We start from the raw sequence: 21,730 nt of genomic DNA, 5'->3' as shown, positions 1-21,730 counted from the left end.
AGAATCCTTCCAGGAGTTTTTATAGACAAGGGAAGTGAGTTGCTTTGAAGCCATTAATTTTTAAAGTAAAATTTTTCAGAATTTTCAATTATTCAATAAATCTTTTACTTATAAATTGTATGTATTTTGTCTGTCAAAATGATGAAGCATTGTTATCAAATATAAACAATAGGTTTTTAACTGTAAACAACAGATTTTTATATACAGACTTTTTTTCCTTTTTTTCTCCCTTTTCCCAAGTTATATTTTTAAAAAAATATAAACTCAGGAGCCTTATTTTTTTTTTTCCTTACACTATTCTTTTGTGTAAATTAGTGAGGTATCATGAGTTTTGGTTGGGAAGAATGTTAATTATCATCTAGTTCAATTTTTGGGTTTTATAGAAACAAGACTTTATTCACTAGATTTCAAAGTCAGTGAAGGAAAGGACTCATTATCTAGGACATAGTAGGCATTCAGTATACATTAATTGAATGATTGGATGAATGAAAAAGTTAATTTCTATCATGAGTAACTTTAGCCTGTTAAAAAAATTTAGAATTCTGATTTGGTCTCAAAAAGCTTCATGTATGCCGTTTTTCCTTCTGAACTGGGATTGGGTTGTCAGAATTATAATCGCCCCTTTTGTCCTTATTCTTGAGTGCCATTTAATTCTATTATGGGATTTTTCCATTAGAAAGAGAGAGAGAGGAAATAAATAGAATATACAATTTATTGTTCTAAGGATTTTATAATCTTAGTTCAAAAGATTTTTCAGAAGTCTTAGCAACATGCAAATAAACCCAAAATAATGTATTATATTAGAAGTAAATGCATAGGTATCTAAATGAATAATTATAACGATAATGGGTAATAAATGTGTCAATAAATGTGCGTAATTTTTAAAGCTCTGTAAGTACAATGCAGGCCTTTCAGAATTTTATGACTGTATTCTTCATGAGGCCAGGGGGCCAGGGACTGTTAATGTTCATCACTGTATTCCTTTTACAGAATAGTTATTAAATATGTGTTGCTCAGAATCCTTGGGGAAATACATATTATTTTAAAAATAAACTTACAAATAATATAAAGGTAAAAAATCCACCCACGAGGCAACATTTTGATGTGATTCTATGGGAGAAGTTGTTAGAATATGAAAGGTCTGTAGTTATAGATTGAAATACTCAGAAATGCTCAAGGCCAACCAAGTTGTACTATTATAGGATTTTTTTGAGATTTATAATAGGGATAACACTTAGCCTGTTCTGGGTTAGTCTTAAGAAAGCATATAGAAACACAATGAAACACTTTTGAGTCAAGATTTCAGCATCATAGATTTCTATATAGTGTGATTCTCAATGATGTCTTATTTGAAAAAGGATATGGCTGGGTGTAGTGGCTCATGCCTGTGATACCAACACATTGGAAGGCTGAGGCGGGAGGATTGCTTGAACCCAGGAGTTTGAGGGAGCTATGATCCTGCCATTGCATTCCAGCCTGGTCAACAGAGTGAGATCCTGTCTCTATTTGGAAGAAGAAAAAAAAAGGATAATGCATAATGTATTACTTGGAAGGAACTGAAACAGCAAACTTTCTTTTTCTTTAATAACATTAAAAATAGTAGATGCAAGAAAATGCATGTAAGTAGAAATGGAACATTGCATATAGAAGAAATATTCTTCTTTTAAACTCTTAAATCTCAATTATTAGCTTCAAGTATTTAACTCAAGAAGAAAGATTAAACCTCTAGATTCATCTATAGTTTACTTTTAGAAAGGTAGTTTAGAGAAAAAAAAAGACTAGTCATTTTATAATATTAGATAAGTGTACAGGGTGGGCATTGTGGCTCAGGACTGTAATTCCAGCATTTTGGGAGGCTGAGCTGGGAGCATCACTTGAGCCTAAGAGTTCAAGACCAGCTTTGGCAATATATTGAGATCCCCTATCTCTACCAAAAAAAAAAAAAAAAAAAAAAAGCTGGGTATGGTGGTGCATGCCTGTGGTCCAGCTACTTAAGAGGCTGAGGTAGGATCACTTGAACCTGGGAGGCCAAGACTGCAGTGAGCCAAGATTGTGCCACTGCACTCCAGCCTGGGCAACAGAGTGAGAGCGAGAACATCTCGATAAAAAGAAGGAAAGAAAAAAAAAAGTTTACAAAATGATACCAGAAAGCAACTGAAAAAAATTCAACCAACTTATTCTTTCATTCATACCAATCAGTAATTAATTATAGGCCTGAAATCCAAGTGGTCATTTTTAGACCTTATCTTAGATATTTTTCAAAACTTAAAACATTGACTTTTATTTCGTAATATGCAGAAGTTTTTTTGACTAAGGGCAGACTTACCTAGGATACTTTTCTAATTACTTTGGTCACTTCCCACCAACACTGTAAAATTTTAGTGAATTAATTTACAGTTTACCTAAGATTTACTTAAAAGGGGCCGGGTACAGTGACTCACACCTGTAATCCCAGCACTTTGGGAGGCCGAGGCAGGTAGATTACTTGGGGTCAGGAGTTAGAGACCAGCCTGGCTAACATGGTGAAACCCTGCCTCTACTAAAAATACAAAAATTAGCCGGGTGTGGTGGCCAGTGCCTGTAATCCCAGCTACTCAGGAGGCTGAGGCAGGAGAATCGCTGGAACCTGGGAGGCAAATGTTGCAGTGAGCTGAGATCGCACCGTTGCACTCCAGCCTGGGTGACAGAGCGAGATTTCATCTCAAAAAAAAAAAAAAAAAAAAAAATTTACTTAAATGGAAATGCTATCCTGAAAGCGTGAGCTTCAAGCCCCTGCCCACTCTGTCCACCATAGCTGTCTGCTTTGATCTGTTTTCCATATTGAATTTAGTGTAAGCTTGCCTCTGAAGAAAATGTTTTGCAGCTAAAAGCAAAAAGATATGGGGCCCGAGATTGTGATTTCTCCCAGGTCTGATCCAAACCAGAGCCTGTGTCTAGTCACAGTAGATCACTTGTGTTATAGTTTGTAGGGCTTTTTACATTCTTCTAAATACAAAGTTATCATGTTTTGCTTTTAGAACTAGCTGTGGTCATTCAAACAAATATTTGCAAATTAGAGTCTGATTTCACTTAATTTAGCCTGTTAGAATCATTTAAAACTATGGAACATTTTCCACATACTACTGTTTTTACCTACTAGTTTAAGATGAAGTGCATCTGCATCTGTCTAAGTAGTGCTCAAAAATGAATACCTAAATTGGTTAGTAGAGATTTGAAAAAGCAAAATAAAATGAGAAAGGGTATGTGGCTTTTAATGAAGTTGCAAATATAACTAATGTGACTCTTTTCCTGAGGCATATTGTGAAGGACTAATATTGGGCATATAAAAATGCCCTGACAGGGAAAAATAATAGGCAAGAAGAAAATAGATGTGCTTATACATATCCATCATGCTACAATCTTAAATGATTATTATAAACTGCTTTCTGTATGTAGTTTTTCTCTGTCAGCTCCACATTGAGTTGGATGTAATTGACTTCATTCTTAATAACTTCCAATTTAACCTGCTCTTTGTCCTAATTCTGTTTATCCATAGTTGTTAAAGGAAAGTGAGGCATATCATAGTCTGATTATTAAGTCACATTCCTTATAGCTGTTCACAGAGTAGCACTGGTACTAGATTCTATGTGGAGTGTCAACAAGCTCATGAAGAACTAAGATCGATGTTTACTTTTGTCAACGGAAGAATAAGTTAAGCTGGGCAGCCTTGTTTCTCCTTTATATATCTGAGTTCCTCACCAGATTGTAATCTTTTGGGAGTGGTAGTTGACTTTTTAATTTCTATGTCATCTTCTTTTTGACATCAGTCCCTAGTATATGTTGTAGTTTTTAGTAAATCAAGTGTTTGTTGAATTAATGAATTAAAGCTCCACTGTCAAAAATGTTTATGAACTGTAGTCATTTAGAGATATCTCCCCTAAGGGTAGTGTTTGAGTAAAAAAGATCATAAGTCTATCATGTTGGAAGGATGAGTTGAAGTAAAACTATATTTTAGTACTAATTCATCTCCAGTAATATATTTGATGCCATTTTGACAAAATATCTCCTTTATAACATTGATTTTGATAGGATGGATTATATGGCCAAGGCTGTGGGCTTAGATTTTGAATTTCAGTTATTTTTCAACATATTTTCTTCTTATCTTCATTTTTGGTACACTGTTTTTCTCATTGGGTCTTCCATGTCTGTATTTTTGTGGTTTGAATCTAGCTACTTATCATTTCCACTTTAACAGACTTTAGCTACTTAGCAGAGATTATTTTTGGTCTGCAGCATAAAGGATTATGAAGAAACAGCTTCTCTGCCCTTCTGACATTATAGGACATCAATAGAGTTGGTTTAAAATACTTTTTTCCTATCTGCCTTCTATAGAGTATCTTCTGAAGAAAATGGTCATAGTTTCCACACACCTCAAAAAGAACGGCTCATTGAAGATGCCATTGCTTCTTCTGATGTTCTTGAGACTGCTTCTAAATCTGCTAATCCACCCCTGACGGTTCAAGCATCAGAAGAGCAGAGTTCAACCCCAGCACCGGTGAAAAAGTCTGGCAAGCTGAGGCAGCAATTAGATGTGAAGGCGGAACTGGAGAAGCGGCAAGGAGGGAAGCAGCTCCTCAACTTGGTGGTCATTGGTAATGCTCTTTGTCCCTCTGGATCTTCAGCTAGCCATGCCTTAGCCTGCCCACTGTCTGGTGGCAGCATGGAAACTCTGAGTTTCTCCATGGGTGGAATGGACAGAGAGCGAGGAGGCACAGGGCCTCATAATGCTTTCTAGTCACCTGGGGAGAGATAATGCCAAGTTACCAAAGAGGTCATTACACTTGATTGTGGGATTTTTCGTTTTGTGAACATTTTGAAATCGGCATGTCTTGTTGACAATTTTAATTTCCAGAAATCTGAGAAATTTCCCCCCTTTGTAAAGAGACATGCTGTTTTTTTTCAATTAGATGTTGTAACTGTCATTTGATAAATATTGGTATTACTGTAAACCACTAACATGAAATATTGAATTACACATTTATGCAGTGCCTCAATGTGTGAACATCTGGAAATGTACCTGGTATTAATCCTGAATCAATTTTCTTTAGGTCATGTTGATGCTGGGAAAAGTACTCTGATGGGCCATATGCTTTATCTTCTGGGTAATATAAACAAAAGAACTATGCATAAGTATGAACAGGAGTCTAAAAAGGCTGGCAAAGCTTCGTTTGCATATGCATGGGTCTTGGATGAAACTGGCGAAGAAAGGGAAAGGTAGTCACTATATTTCAAAATTTTCAGTTTGAAGTCATACGGTCTTCTAAAATATGTGTGTAATATGTGTTGAATTTGTAAAACATAAATACTTTAGAGATTATTTTTAGAAAATAGCTTTTAAATATCAGGGAAATATTTTGACTTTTTTTGTTGTAATCTACATACTGTTTTTTCTCTTCTGAATTTTATGAAATAGATTAAAAGAATGTTTAAAAGAAACAAAACAAAAGCCATGCAGAAAAAACAGTAAAAATCATAAGCTAATTATTCTATGGGATAAGTTTCAGTTGTCACTTCCCTAAGTATTTGTCAAATTGTCTTGATTTTGAATTAAAATTATGAGTAAGACTTAATTTCATGTCAGCTTACAAAGGAAAGGTAACTGTAGTAAAACCTATTCTGTCTAGAATCTAAATAACCAGCAAATTCAAATTACCAAACAATTCATTTTTATACTGTATATATTATGTTTTTATGAGACAGTCAGCAAACCAGTAATTCTGTAGCTGTAATGCAGTTACTCCTCTGTCTCTGTTACTGTATTGAGTGCTAATTTTGGGGGGATTCTAGTAGGAATATGCAGCTACTCATATACTCTGGCCAAAGAATAGTATTTCTTTTGAAGTCTTTTTAGAGTGACAGTATAGATGGTGTTAGGGTTATTAGGGTGGGAGAGCCAAAGGAGACCTTAATAATTAGTGAAATGGCAGATACATTACTGTATCAAAATAATGACTCTTTACAAACCTGTAAAGTCCTGTGGAAGTCCTAAATTAACAAGGTGATTAAACTGTGTTCCCTGATGTCTTCAGTCTGATTATTGGAGAATATATCCGGATTTTCATGCCTTTTTAATGGGTATTTTGTTGCAGTCTTGGATAGTCTCCATTATAACATACAAGGTAACACTCTGTAAAGCAGGTCACAGTATTCCTTAGCTTTTCTGATATACCAGAATTTGTATCATAATGGTTTCTCTTTCTTTGTGGGTGTCTTTAGTTCTGGATAGTATCACAGACCTGTTTTCTATCCTAGTAAGAAAAATTAGCTGGACAGTTGCCAATTTTGGAAAACAATGGAATTATATATATTGCATTATTAGAAGCTTGAATTCAATTTTCACCTCTCAGTTTAACAAGCACATTATTAAAGTATGTGGCTTTTTAGTTTTCTTTGCATTATCTAATAAGCAGGTAAAGACTTTGAGAACAGTATAATTTAAGTTAGAATGGTTTACTTGAATTTATCTAGTATCTTAGTTGAGCTGGCAAGTGAACTAATAGTCTATTTGATTCCTATAGTGGTCAGTCATTTTAGCTTTTTTGACAATACATCTATTGATTGGCTTTCATATTTTTGCTGCTGCCTTTTGCTGCTGCTAGTTCTTTATTGCTCAGCATGATATAAGTTTTAGAATATTTCTTCATTCCATAGATAGCAGATGCTTCCAGGTACATGATGGGAGTTTTAGCTCACCACCATATGTTCCTTAATAGCATTTACAAAGCATAATATGTTGCTTATCCCACCATGTTAAATATTTGTACATCTCCTGTTCTTCTCAGATACTGAAGAACAGAAATTGGTAAGCTGAGTGACATTCCATATCCTTAGGGTTACAAATTGAAATCAGAGCTGGGTCAGCAGAGTATACCCAGGTCAGTCTAGGGAGGATCTCAGAATAATTCTTAGTTCACCATTATTCTGAAGGTGCCTGTCGTCCCTAGACTATTTGGGAATTATTAAAGAGAATTAAGCATCACTTTGGCAAACTAGGATGGCCCATGCTTTCAGATTAAACTCAAATGGCTTGACTAGGGAGATCTACAGTTACTTTATTGCTAGGGCAATCCTATAGTTCATTATTCTAATTGTTGTACTCTTGATAGTGAAAGGGAGTATTATTAGTCCTTCCTTCGGGTGATTTTGGGGCAGACCTAGTTAATTGCCACATGATTTCCCTGTCTAAATTCCTGAGGCCTAGAATGACTGAGTGCCTTTGTAGACCTTCCTTGGGCCCTTCTTTTACAGGTTAAGCATCCCTAATCTGAAAATATGACATTTGAAATGCTCCAAAATCTGGAACTTTTTGAGTGCTGACATGACATCACAAGTGGAACATTCTACATCTGATTTCACGTGACAGGTCACACAAAACGACTAAAAATGTTGCATAAGATTCCCTTCAGGCTACGTGTATAATGTGTATATGAAACATAAAGGAATTTTGTGTTTAGATGTGGGTCCCATCCCCAAGATACCTCATTTTGTATATGCAAATATTCCAAATCCAAAAAAATCTGCCATTTGAAAAGCTTTAGTCCCAAGCATTTCACTAATCTGAATCTACATTTTTGTGGCTGAAAAAAGGCACTGTGTTTGTCTCCAAGAAGAATTAAATGGGATACAAAGCAATCTGCTGTTCATCTATCTGTTTTTAAAAATTAGGCATCTGCTTTGATACCCCGTGTTTTCTAAATATGTAGCATACTAACCAGCCTTGCAAATGTACATTTTATAAGCTCATTTCTATAATTAGTGAAGCATAAGCATAGAACATGAAGAAAATTACCTCTTGGTCGTGGTAATTTTTCATTTATCTTTTCTCATATGCAGTATTTTTCCCCCATTTAGAGTTGTCCCCATGTATCTATCTTTCTTCACAATTTATACTATTTCTTACAAAACAAATAAGGTAATAGGGCATAACTATCATTTTTATTGAGCTCTTACTGTGTCCACCACTTTGTGTTAAAGCCGTAAGGATGCACTTCTCTTATAGCAGAAATTCCAGCCCCGAATGATAATTTAATTATTCAAAAATAATGGTCTATAAATACAATTTCCATTTTTACCTAAGAATGTAGATGGGCATGTAGACGGTTATTAATTTACTCTATAGCACTATTTACATAGTACATTCTAACTATGTTTTGTTTTGTTTAAGGGGAGTAACCATGGATGTTGGTATGACAAAGTTTGAAACCACAACCAAAGTTATTACATTAATGGATGCACCAGGCCATAAGGACTTCATTCCAAATATGATTACAGGAGCAGCCCAGGTAACTGCTGTTTTCTTTACTATAGTGTACTGATTGTACTTTACATAAAATTTCCTGATCCTGAGGTTACAGTTCTAGGATTTTAACTGTTAAAATATTTTAAAATTAAAAATTTTAATCTTTATAAAGCTTGAACAAAAAAAGAGCAATATTGTATTTTTCATGATCTTTTTACCTGTACTTTGTAAAACCTTTTAAAATGTCTCACAAAGAAACAAAATGTATAAATGCTATGAGTTTCTTTATCATAAAAGTAATGGTAAAGGACTTGATGAGTATAGTTTCATATTTCCTTTATTGATAAGTTGGCATGAATATTTCAAAATCTGCTTTATGTCTTTCAATATATTCAAGTCCTATATCTTTTTAAAGAGCTTATTTATGCAGAAATAATGAAGCTTGGGTATTTTTGCCCAGTGGTTTATTTCCTTTCTTTTTAACATTAAAAAAGCATTGCAATTTGTAAATTACATGATTCTTAATAAGAATGCTGCAAAAAATCAAATATAATTTGCATTCATGCATCCCTTAATGATAAGGATATATTCTGAGAAGTGAGTTGTTAGGCAAGTTCATCATTTGTGAACATATTAGAGTATACTTACACAAATCTGGTTGGTAACATTTTTTATACACCTAGGCTACATGGAACCTATAGCTCCAAAGCTACAAACATGTATAACATATTACTGTATTGAATACTGTAAGCAGTTGTAGCATAGTGGTAAATATTTGTGTATCTAAACTGATCTAAGCATATTATAGAAAAGGTACAGTAAAAATAGGGCATAAAAGATAAAAAATGGAATATCTGTGTAGGGCACTTTCCATGAATCGAGCTTGCAGGAATGGAAGTTGCTCTGGGTGATTCAGTGAGTGAGTGGTGAGTGAATGTGTGAAGGCCTAGGACACGACTGTATACTTTACAAACACTGTACACTCAGGTGACACTACATTTATTTAAAAATATGTTTTTCTTTAATAGTAAATTAACCTTAGCTTACTGTAGCTTTTTTTACTTTATAAACTTTTAAATTTTTTTAACTTTCTAACTCTCTTATAATAACACTTAGCTTAAAGCACAAACATGTTGTACAGCTGTACAAAAATAGTTTCTTTCTGTATAGTCTTATTCCATAAGCTTTTAAAAATTATTATTTATAAATATGAATAATGTTTATAAATAAATTTTTTTTTTTTTACTTTTTAAACTTTTTTTGGTGAAAAGCAAAGACACAGATATGCACATTAGTCTAGGCCTACACAGGATCAGGATCATCAGTGTCACTGTCTTCCACCTCCACGTCTTGCCCCACTGGAAGGTCTTCAGGGTCAATAAGGTGCATGAAGCTGCCATCTCCTATGATAACAATGCCTTCTTCTGGATACCTCCTGAAGGACCTGCCTGAGGCTGTTTTACAGTTAATTTATTTTTTAATAAATACAAGGAATATATTTTAAAATAATTATAAAAGTGAAAAATAGTAAGTACATAAACCACTGTCATAGTTATTATAAAGTACTATACATAATTACATATGCTATATTCTTTTATACAGTTGGCAGCACAGTAGATTTGTTTATACCAATATCATCACAGATACATGAGTACTGCATGGTGCTATGACATTTTGGCCACTACGACATCACTAGGCAATGGGAGTTTTTCAGCTCCATTATAATCTTACAGGACCACCATCGTATATGCGGTCCATGGTTGACCAAAACGTCATTATGCTGTGCATCACCGTAACTTTAAATGATTAAAGCAATGAAAATAGCACTGCATATATAGGACATTCATTTCTTTCATAATGGATGCTTACTGGAAAACATGAAGAGTTAAAATAACTTGACTCTGTTACATGGCAAAAGCGTGACTTCAAGCAATTAACCATTTTCTGGGATCTACTCATTAAAAGGTTAATTTTTTGAGACAGGGTTTCACTCTGTAGCCCAGACTGGAGTGCAGTGGCACAATCACCAGTCACTGCATCCACAACCTCCTAGGCTCAAGGGATCCTCTCACCCCAGCCTCCTGAGTAGCTGGGACTGCAGGCATGTGCCACCATGCCTGGCTAATTTTTAAATTTTTTGTAGAGATGGGATCTCACTGTATTGCCCATGCTAGTCTTGAAATCCTGGGCTCAGCATTCCTCCTGCCTCAGCCTCCCAAAGTGTTGGGATTACAGGCGTGAGCCACTGTGCCTAGCCAAAAAGAGAATTTTAATATGAAGATTTGTCAACCATAGAGGATATTGTATGAATACATTATAACATATTTGAAGATAAATAAGAAATTTTTGGTTCCATTTTAGAAAGTTGATATGTAATTTTAGAATATTAATTCAAGATTCATGGACTGAATGTGATAAAAGATGGAAATAAAGTAATTATGACTATTAATTGAGTATCTAATATGGGTCAAATACTGTATTAGGTATTATATGCATTTAGTTTAATATAGTCTTTATAACAACTCTAAGAAGTGTATATTATCACCATTTTAAATTAGTATACAATCATCCCTCCATATGCATGGGTTCTGCATTTATGGATTCAGTCAACTGTGGATTGAAAGTATTTGGGGGGGAAAAATTCCACAAAATTCCAAAAAGCAAAATTTGAATTTGCCGCACGCTGAGTACTGTGTTGAATCCATGCAAATGAAATGATGTTTAGGCATTGTATTAGGTATTACACATAATCTAGAGGTAATTTAAAATGTGTGAGAGGAAGTGTGTAGGCTGTATGCAAAGGCTATCCTGTTTTGTAAAAGGGACTTAAGCATTCATAGATTTTGGTATCCACAGGGGTTGGGAGGTCTGGAACCAATCCCTCACTGATACTGTGGGAAACTGTAGTTTTCATTGCATTTACCAAAGAATACAATATAGTTTTGGTTTCTCCTTATATGTGTATATGTATGTCTGTGTGTATGTCTGTGAGTCTTTTTCTTTTTTTTTCATTGATTACTTACTGAATCCTAGCTGTGTAGCAAGCACTGAGGTAGCAGTGTGGGCATACAATGCCTACAAAGCACTGATAGTTTAGTGAGTGAGACAAACACCGGAACAAGCAGTTATAGTAAAAATGCTTTTGAATTCTAGAACCTTAGAGTGCATAGTTATTATAAAGATCGTTTATTCCAGACCCAGGGATGGAGGCTAACACCCGTAATCCCAGCACTTTGGGAGGCTGAAGTGGGCACATCACTTGAACCCAGGAGTTCAAGACCAGCCTGGGCAACATGGCGAAACCCTGTCTCTGCTAAAAATACAAAAAATTACCTGGATGTGGTGGCAGGTGCCTATAGCCTCACTTACTCAGGAAGCTGAAGTGGGAGAATCACCTGAGCTCAGGAAGTTGAGGCTGCAGTGAGCCATGAGGGAAGGGAGTAAGACCCTGCCTCAAAAACCAAAAATCATTTATTCCAAACTCTTTATGGAATTATGGTGGGAAAGGATTTTAGAGATCATCTAATTGAATTCCATTATGTAACAAATAAATAAAGAGACTCAAAGATGTTAAGTAACTTGCCGAGTGTGCAAAATATTGCAGTGGGCTTTGGGGACACAAAGAAGCATACGAGGCATGCTGCCTCACCTCAGGGAAATCACAGTGTAGAAGACGACACGTGAAGATGAAAGGCTAAGAGTTGCACTCCAAGAACAGAGAAGATACGCGTTGTGGAGAGAGATCACTTTATTCTGCTTGATCATCAAAGGCTTCCTTGAGAATGCATAGTAGGCATTTGGACTCCCAAAGGCAAGAGCTGCTGCCTAGAAATAATATTAATAGAGAAGTTGCCCAGAAATGTTTTGGAGATGGTAATAGGAAGATTAGGTAGAACATTTGTGGCCTTATGTATCTTAATACCAATTCAATGAATTTTACATTTTAACCTAAGAAGGTAAATATAATTTTACAGTTATTATGAAAACCTAATGAGAAAAAGATTGTCAATTACTGAGCCTAGGACTTGGAAGTTCAGGTATGGATGTTCTATATAAACTATTATTTACTCCCTAGTGTTTCTATGAAGTAAGTAAGTTGATAATGCAGAGAGGCTAGACAACTTGCCTGAGGTGTGGAGAACGGTTATTGACTACAAGCATGCGTGAAAGAGCCAATTTTCAAATTGATTGTTTCAGTGTATGCTTATTCTTATCTAAGAATCCTTGATCAAAAGAACTGTATCTCATTGAGGAAATAAGTGTTCAGCTTTATAAAATATGAAGGATTGGAAGTGAAGATGGCACTTAAGAGTAGAGACAAAGCAAGAGTATTTACGTACGAGTAAAAGGAAGCAGGAATAGTGTAAATTATCCCACCAGACAAAGTATATGGACGGTACTTCAATTTAAATTGTAATGTTCTGTTGTGAGAAAATATCTGAGACATTCCTGACATATTTTATGACCATTTATTTTCCATTATGGTGAGGATTATATATGATATCTGAAATTCTTTAAAAACTGGAGAGCACAGAAATAAAGGGGTCGTTGGGGAAGCAACAAAGAAACAAGCTGTTGTGGACTCTGTTCTGACCAGAAAGCGGGAGAACTCAATAATGTGGATGGAATATAAGAGGACCCTAGAGAGAAAGTGATTATTGTGTAACAGTCCAAGATAGCTAAAGAGGGGAAGGGGAATGCCAGGTGTAGTCTTTGTTTCCTAGATTTCAGAAAAGTGGATTTCTGTGACAAACAGGTATGCATACAAAGCACAAGCTGTAAAAGAGAAAATAAAAGTGTTCTTTAAAAAATGCCCCTACAGTGCATTGACAGAAATAATTGATTAGAATGAAAAGGGGGAACGTCTGTGGTTGCTCAGACTGTCTATTGCACATTTTAAAAGGCTGTACCCACATGATGCAAGCGGCATCAACACAAAAGAATAGTAGGAACCTGTAACGTTAGTTTCCATAAGGCTAACAAAGAAACTGAGCTAAGCTAAGGTTAGCTTTCTTCTTGTGTGGGGTGTGTAATTTGAGTCTGAAAGAAATGTCTTTCTATCTGATTCACAAGATGGTCCACACAGGTTAGAAAACTTTGTTATGCAAGGCTTTTTTTCAATAGCTGTAGAGGATGAATATGCTGCTTTTTGATAATTCATATATTTGTTATTTTTCTTCATTATAAACAATACTCTGATGAATATCTTTGTAGATCTATAATTATTTCTCTGGGATAAATTCCTAGAGGTGGAATTGATGGGAAGTAAAATATGTATAATTTTTAAGTTCTTGATACTTTTCATGAAAATACCCCCTGGAAGGTGGTGCACCTACAGTCCCGTAAGCAATATTTGAGAATGCGCTTCTCACTGCACCCTTGCCTACAGCAAATAATTTTGTCTTTTAAATCTTTAACAATGTGATTTGTAAAAATGGGAGAGGGGGAATATGTCAGTGTGTTTTTATTTTACTTTTTAAAACTTTTGGTTTCTACTGAATTTGAATTTTTTTCATGTTTGTTGACCATTTATATTTCTTTAGCAAATAGCTTGCTTGTATCCTTTAAAGCTATGTCTTCTTTTTTGTTTTTTTTTTGTAAAGACTCTATAGAGATTATAACTTTTACCTTATGTGTTACTAATGTTTGTCCCTCCCTGTTTACTGCTTTTTGTTTTTTTGAGACGGAGTATTGTTCTGTCGAGTAGGCTGGAGTGCAGTGGTGCGATCTCAGCTCACTGCAACCTCTGCCTCTCAGGTTCAAGTGATTCTGATACCTCAGCCTCCCAAGTAGCTGGGACTACAGGTGTGCACCACCACACCTGGCTAATTTTTGTTTTTGTTGCAGAGATGGGGTTTCACCATATTGGCCAGGCTGGTCTTGAACTCGTGACCTCAGGTGATATGCCTGCCTTGAGCTCCCAAAGTGCTAGGATTACAGGCATGAGCCACTGTGCCTGGTTGCTGTTTATTTATGTTTTAATTTTGTTTATATTTTTCCTCCTTTGCTTAGATATTTTAATTGTTATATAATCAAATATGGCCATTTTTTCTTGGTCTTTATGTCATTATTTTTGGTGACTTTTATTTAAAATTTTAATCCATCTTTGGGAGTCTTTTGTTTGATTTGTTTTGATGGGGGTAGTTAGGGTCTTCCTTTAAAAATTTGACAACATAATTAATTGAATAATCTGTCCTTTGAATTAAAATGCTGAAACATTTTTTCTGGTTTCAATTATTTTTCTTCTTTAGGCGGATGTAGCTGTTTTAGTTGTAGATGCCAGCAGGGGAGAGTTTGAAGCTGGATTTGAGACTGGAGGACAAACACGAGAGCATGGACTCTTGGTCCGTTCTCTGGGAGTGACGCAGCTTGCTGTTGCAGTTAATAAAATGGATCAGGTATTTAAGGGCTTTGTGAAGATTTGTTTAAGATGCTAATTAAGATGTTATTCTGCTCATATAGATGACCTCAGATGTCACTAGTGTTTATTTTATTAGTCAGTTGCCATGTTTTTAAAAATAAATTCTCTGCTCTCATCTTAAAAGAGGTGCTAGTAATTTTTAAGCAAGAACATCTTATTTTCAAAATTAATTTTTAAAACCTAAAAATTGTTTTAAATTATAAAATAATAGATGTTTATTATAGCAGAATGAAAGTATAAAAATCAGAAATAAACCTGTATTTCCAATTCTCCTTCCCACCCAGAAACTTATAATATTTCATTTTGTATATTCATGCAATTTATTTTTATAGATAAGAATCTTTTTATTTACAAAATTGGGTTATCTGTTTTATCATCTTCATTTTAAAAAAAGATAATTTTCTTGTCTTGTACATGTTTCCAAGTAATTAATAATCCTTAGATAAAGAGGGTATTGTTTTTATGATTGAATTCTAGTCTATTTTAAAGATATAATTTATTAAACATTTACTTTTGAACATTTCCTGCATATGTATTTAGAAATGGTTCATTCCATGGAAATTTCTGGGCTTAAGGGAATATACCTTTTAAGACTTGCTGAACATGATTAAAATGCCTTTGAGCAAAATTCTGGTTATTTACTTCTGGCACATATGGTGTATTTACTTTTCTAAACTCTTATCACCACTGCTGTTATTACAAAATTGTTTTCCCAATTTATGTATAAAACATGATTCCTCTTTTTTAAAACATTTACTGTTCTGTGAATGTTTGCATTTAAATATGTTTTGTTGATTAACAATTTGTTTTTTCTTTTGGGAATTATTTATATAATTTCCTCATTTATATAACTATTTTTTTCTTATCAGTTTGTAAACATACTTTATTTATTAAAGTTATTACCCCTCCATCCTCTCTTAGATATCTTTTCCAATTTGTTATTTTACTTTTTGTTTATGGTATGTTTTGGACATATACTCAAACTTATAAATAGTTCCTTTTGACTTCTATCTTTATGCCTAGATATTTTCTTTTTCTTTTCTTTTTCTTTTTTTTTTTTTTTTTTGAGATGGGGGTCTCACTCTGTTGCCCAGGCTGGAGTGCTGTGGTGCCATCATAGCTTACTGCAGCCTCAATTCCTGGGCTCAAGCAGTCCTCCCATGTCAGTCTCCCTAGTAGCTGGGTCTACAGGTGTGTGCCCCATGCCCTGCTAATTTTTAATTTTTTGGAGCAATAGTATCCCACTGTGTTGCCCAGGCTAGACTGGAACTCCTGACCTCAAGCTATCCTCCTGCCTCAGCCTCTCAGAGTGCTAGGATTATAGGTGTGGGTCACTGCACCCAGCCTGCTTAGGTATTTTGTTACCCTGGGATCTGATTCACCCACATTTGCTATTAGTTCCTTTATGGTATCATTATTACATGTACTTTTAATTTTTTCCCAGCATTTGACCATGAAAAATTTCACTATAAAGAAAAGCAAAAAAAATTTTACCATAAACATCCATATTATACCCACTTGTTAAGATTCTGCCTCATACTTGATCACATATTGGTTTCTCTATCTACTTCTTTATCTATCCATTAATCCATTTCTTTGGCATGCATTTCCATGTAAGTTGCAGACCCCTAAATACTGCAGTGGCATGTCATTATCCAGAGTTCATATTACGTATACTTTTTTAGTCTATTTGGCTTGAGGGGAGTGCTGATTATTTTATTTTGTTCTAACAGTTGGTCCAAGCAAAAGTGAGTAAAATACTCACTTTTTCCCCCCAAATTTGAAATCACTTTTAGCATATATAGAAAATTCTAAATGTACTAGAGACTATTTCTAGGCTTTCTGTTTTAGGAACAGTTACTTTTAGATCATATTACTAGCAAGGTTTGATATTCTGTGTTTTGATTTTAATAGATTTTATATTTATATTTGATATAGTCTTGATTATATTTCATTGCAGAAATTTAAATTTTATGTATCATGTTCTGAAGCATAGTTTTAAAAATAAATTGGATCTTTATCAGGTTAATTGGCAACAAGAAAGATTTCAAGAGATTACTGGAAAACTTGGGCACTTTCTTAAGCAAGCAGGTTTTAAGGTAAGATCATTTCAGATTTATTTGTTATTACTTTCCTTAAGTCATCTTACTGATATGAGAGGAAAAACTAATACTTTGATATTCTTATTAAATTTGTTTAATTCTCTTTGCTTTATTTTCTCTTGAGTATCATGTATATAATATATTCTTTGGATTATTTCACCTTAGAAAATTGCATATGTTTAATATTTGGGTTGGTTTTTATGTAAGCAAAATACTTTTACCCTACTTATTAAATTAGATGGTATACGTTTAGGGAGGTCATAGAGGAATGTGGAAACTGATAGGGAGGAATTTGTCCAGCAAGCATCTGTAATATGCCTTTGTTACCAAATGCTTGAATATTTTGGAATAAATTTGCAAGTTTTCCACAATCAAAAAGGTTGAAAATTGATTGGATCAGATGACTTTGGGGCTGTAGTTCTATGATTTCTATTACCTTTTAAAAAGTACATTGTTGCTTTTGCAAACTTGGTGCAGTTATGGTAATGGTGAATCTTTTAACGTTTTAAAAAATGTTGTATTAAGTTTCTTAAGTCATTCTTTTTAATAGGAGAGTGATGTAGCTTTTATTCCTACAAGTGGTCTCAGTGGTGAAAATCTAATCACAAGATCTCAGTCAAGTGAACTCACAAAATGGTATAAAGGACTATGTTTATTAGAACAAATTGGTAAGTATGCTGCCATTCTAGCTTTAATGCATTATAAACTTGGTATTATTATTTAGAGTTCTTTCTGGGAGATAGTCACATGTGTGAAAAAGCATAGGATTTGTAGTCAGAGGAACTAAGTTGCCTGTTTTGTCATCATGTGCAATACTTAACCTATCTAGTGTTCAGTTTTCCTCAGTTAATGAGCCTAGTGCCTGGTTTACATATCTATAGACTTGTTAAAATTAAATGAGATTAACATTCATTTTATAAACTACAAACTATTACTTGGTTGAATATCCCTTATCTGAAATGCTTGGGACCCAAAGTGTTTGGGATTTTAATTTTTTTGGGGGGTGGATTTTGGAATATTTACATTATACTTACCAGTTGAGCAGCCCAAATTCAAAAATCTGAAATCCAAAATGCTCCAATGAGCATTTCCTTAGAGCATTATATCAGCGCTCAAAAAGTTTCAGATTTTGGGGCATTTCAGATTTCAGAATTTCAGATTTGGGATGCTCAACGTGTATATTAGTGACAGTTAATTTGCTATTAGTAATTACAAAAAGTAGTTACTTTCTAGGAGAAGTGGGATTATAATGAGTTTATTGAAGTGAGTCAGACATTTAATTTTAAATTAAACCTTGCCTTTTGCAATTTTTTTTTCCAGATTCCTTTAAGCCTCCCCAGCGATCTATTGACAAGCCTTTTAGATTATGTGTGTCTGATGTTTTCAAAGGTAAGTGCTACCTCTGCAGTGCTTCTTCAGTATAGCCCCCTTTTCCCCATTCCCTCCTAACCTTCTTTCCTGGACTAAGTTATGACAGTATATTGCCTTCAGAGTCTCTCTTCTCCATGCCCAAGTATGGATCATTGCCAGATTAATCTTGAAATGCACAGTTTTAGTCACTTAGCTTTAGTTTACTCACCATTTCTCATCTTTCAAGCATAAGAAAACCTTGCCTTTTGTCTTTCTAACTTTATAGTTTTTTTTTTCCTTCCATTAGATTCCTTTAGTTTTGAAATCCTTCAACCAAACTGGATTGTTTATTGTTTCTTAACCAGACAGGATGTGTTTATTGCCACATGTCTACCCATACTTCCCTGTTGTATTGTTCTTTCTCTTTACTTGTCCATTTCCTATCCATCTGTAGCAGTCTGGGTCCAGTTAGGAGTTAGATACTACACATAGGTGAAATGGGAAATGTAATATAAAGAATTATTAACTATGATAACAATGCAACTAAAAGATATACAGAAACTTTATAGGTAGGCCTGAGGAAGGACCAACATAAAAGAGGTTCAGAGCTTGCTGGAAGAGATGATATATTAAATACTTAAGAATATAACTAACTTAATATGGGCAATATCCCATATAGAAGACTATAAAATGGAAATACAATTTAAAAACTCAATAAATAAAAGGATGTAAGATTTATTATTAGAATAATAAAAACTGTAAGGGTGTCATTTGTCCTCCTAATCTCCATTGTCACAGAGCCGGCAATGCAGAGTGAATCTGGAACTGAGCAGCAGTAAATTGATAACCGGCGTGCTTACCTGCCCACATGCCCTGATGTGTTCCCTCTGTATTCTCTGTACCCTCTGTCATTGTGCTTTCATGCAGCGTTATAATTTTTTCTATGCTGTCTGTTTATCCCACTTAGATTATGAACTCCTTGAAGGCAAGTACTGTCTCTTCTTTATCTATATCTGCAGCCCTAACCCAGTGCCTGGCACATAATACATTTAATATATGAATAAAAAAATGAATGAATGAAGGTGCTTTGAAAAAATCATGCAATGAAATTGAAATTTATCATTATCATTATTAGCTTCCAGTGTTCTAGTAATAGAGGAAATATGCTAATAGTTTCCAAGATGCCCATTGTTTGTCAAGAATACAAGAGGTGGTTACTTTTCTTTGATTAACAGTGTTTACTGACTGTACTTTCTCACCTCCTGTTCCCCTTTCAGGCTGCTTCCTGGCTTCCGCCTGGGCTGCTCTCCTGAGTGTGTTCCTCCTGAGGTCATGAAATGACCTCTTGGTTGCCAAAGTCAATATACACTTTCAATTCTATCTTACTTGAATTTGGCATTGGTTCTGATGCTGGTAGCCACATCCACCTTGAAACTCCTCCCTTGGTTTCTGTGACCTGCTTTCTCCTGTTAACCTGTCTGTTTCTCTGACCGCTCTATATCTTCTCTGTGGGCTCCTCATTCTCTGTCTCTTAAACAGTGTTCTGCTGTGCCTCAGACCTCTTCTTACTCTGCAAGTCCTTTCGAACTGACATCCATGAGTTTCTCTACCTACTGCATCTTGATGCTTCCCAAATCTGTATCTCCAACCCAAACCTTTTCACTCATTCTCCACTCACTTGTCTAAGCACTACTGGACATCTGTCCTGGGAGAGTGTTCTTTTAGGGTTACCATTCTTATGGAATGTGGTGTGATTGGTCCCCCCTGGAATGCAACTTCTGCATGTGTATGTCTCATAGACACTTCAGATTTACCAAGCCTAAAATGGATCTTGTCCTTAGTTTCATATCTCACAGTTAATGCATCGTCATCTCAGATTTTCCCCTGTCTGTCATTAGTCTTCACTTTCCTTACCACTCCAAACTTGTTATTCTTTATTCCCGAATTCTTGAGTTTATTCCCTTTCTGTAGTAAGTTTGTGCATTTGTATCAGCCTCTACTCTAAGACAGAAATACCATCACCTTACTTCTCCGGTCACAGTATTTACTGGCTTCTTATTACTTAACTGCAGGATGAAATTTAAACCCTAAGCGTGATTTATGAGACCCCTTTATTATTTCTCCCTTGCCTATCTCTGTTGCCTGCTGTCTTGCCTTTTCTTCATTATTCTATATGGCCCCATAGCCCCAACAAGTGACACATGGCTCTTAGCCCATCCCACATTTGGTTATGCCTTTGCACACACAGTTTCCTGGGCAGCAGTGTCTTCCTTTTTCTCCCTACCCATGCATACAAGTTACCTAATAAACACTTACTCCTTCTTCAGAGTGCCCTGATGTCTATTCTCACCATCACGGATTCTTTGGTGCACCTTTCTGTTTCTATTGTATATTTTAAATATCATTTGTCTCAGGACAATGTAATTGTTTTCATCTTTCTCTTCACTAGTATATCTTTATGGGCAGGGACTTACATTTTTATTTTTTTTATCCCCAGAGTTTAGTATAATGTCTGGCACTCAAATATTTATTATTTATCAATGAATATTTGAGAAAGGAATGAACCTTTTTTTTTTGTAATATAAGTCTTATTTGCAAAAAAAAAAAAAAAAGTAAAGTGTGGTATGACATACTTAGTGGAGATGTTAATTCTGAAATGACTATTATTTAATGTCCATTGAACGGCTAGTTTTATATGACTACTTGGGAACTAAGTATAGTTAACAGTATTAATCATCAGATAACATTGCTGTATGAATCGTAAGATTTTGCTATGTTTTGCAGATCAAGGATCTGGATTTTGCATAACTGGTAAAATTGAAGCTGGTTATATCCAAACTGGTGACCGACTACAGGCAATGCCTCCTAATGAAACTTGTACCGTAAAAGGTATTTATCTACAAGATGCTTTTGCTAAACAGGCCTTAAGTTGAGACAGCAGATTTTTAAAAAGTAGTTTAGTTACAACTCCAAAGTAAGTAACCTCTTACTGAAATTGTAACTGACTGTCAAAATGATACTGACTGTTGAAGATTAAAATGTGAAAACATTAAACGATTTTTTTCTGTTGTGACTGTGTCTATATATATATACATGTAACATTCTAACTGTGGTAGCATTCTGTTTTTGACACTGATTTGAGAAGCCTGGTTAGGATTTAACCAGATATGTATAGATACCTAACAGATATATTTGGAATAATATTCTGCGGCAGAAATTAGATCTAGTCCCAGCCTGACCCTAACTAGTCAATGGCAAAGCAGCCTTCTATAGTCTGTTACTTTGAAATGTATGTTTCAGAAAACTATAAATTAACAACTTCAATCATGTTTATGCCAAAAATGTAGGTATATTTTATACGAAGATATAAGTAAGATTCAAATGGAAAAAAAACCCAATGTTGAAAAGAGAAATTAAACTAGTTTAAATTACCAGTCACTGTTTCTGCATATAGATCTAATATTTTTTTCGTAATGGCTGATAATTATTTTTGTCTTCTAATACATCTAATACATACATATATATTTATGTATATGTATATGTGTTATATGTTACATGTACATGTGTGTTATTTTCCAA

At 34.7% G+C, this 21,730-nt stretch overlaps 1 protein-coding gene across 2 annotated transcripts in view; it reads left to right on the top strand.

Moving 5' to 3' along the window:
- HBS1L (HBS1 like translational GTPase) overlaps positions 1–21,730 on the top strand; it is a 93,949-nt gene that overhangs the window by 54,829 nt on the left and 17,390 nt on the right. For both annotated transcript variants that reach the window (XM_005551902.3, XM_005551901.3), the window contains 8 exons: positions 4,372–4,631; positions 5,088–5,253; positions 8,204–8,321; positions 14,530–14,676; positions 16,724–16,798; positions 17,352–17,469; positions 18,122–18,190; positions 20,936–21,040. In XM_005551902.3, the coding sequence (XP_005551959.1) occupies positions 4,372–4,631; positions 5,088–5,253; positions 8,204–8,321; positions 14,530–14,676; positions 16,724–16,798; positions 17,352–17,469; positions 18,122–18,190; positions 20,936–21,040 (1,058 nt within the window). The remainder of the gene's footprint in view (positions 1–4,371; positions 4,632–5,087; positions 5,254–8,203; positions 8,322–14,529; positions 14,677–16,723; positions 16,799–17,351; positions 17,470–18,121; positions 18,191–20,935; positions 21,041–21,730) is intronic.

This window comes from Macaca fascicularis, chromosome 4 (assembly GCF_037993035.2).
Source record: "Macaca fascicularis isolate 582-1 chromosome 4, T2T-MFA8v1.1".
Classification (NCBI taxonomy): domain Eukaryota; kingdom Metazoa; phylum Chordata; class Mammalia; order Primates; family Cercopithecidae; genus Macaca; species Macaca fascicularis.
The sequence above is the reverse complement of the archived record's forward strand: the minus strand, read 5'-3'. Positions and strand labels throughout refer to the sequence as shown.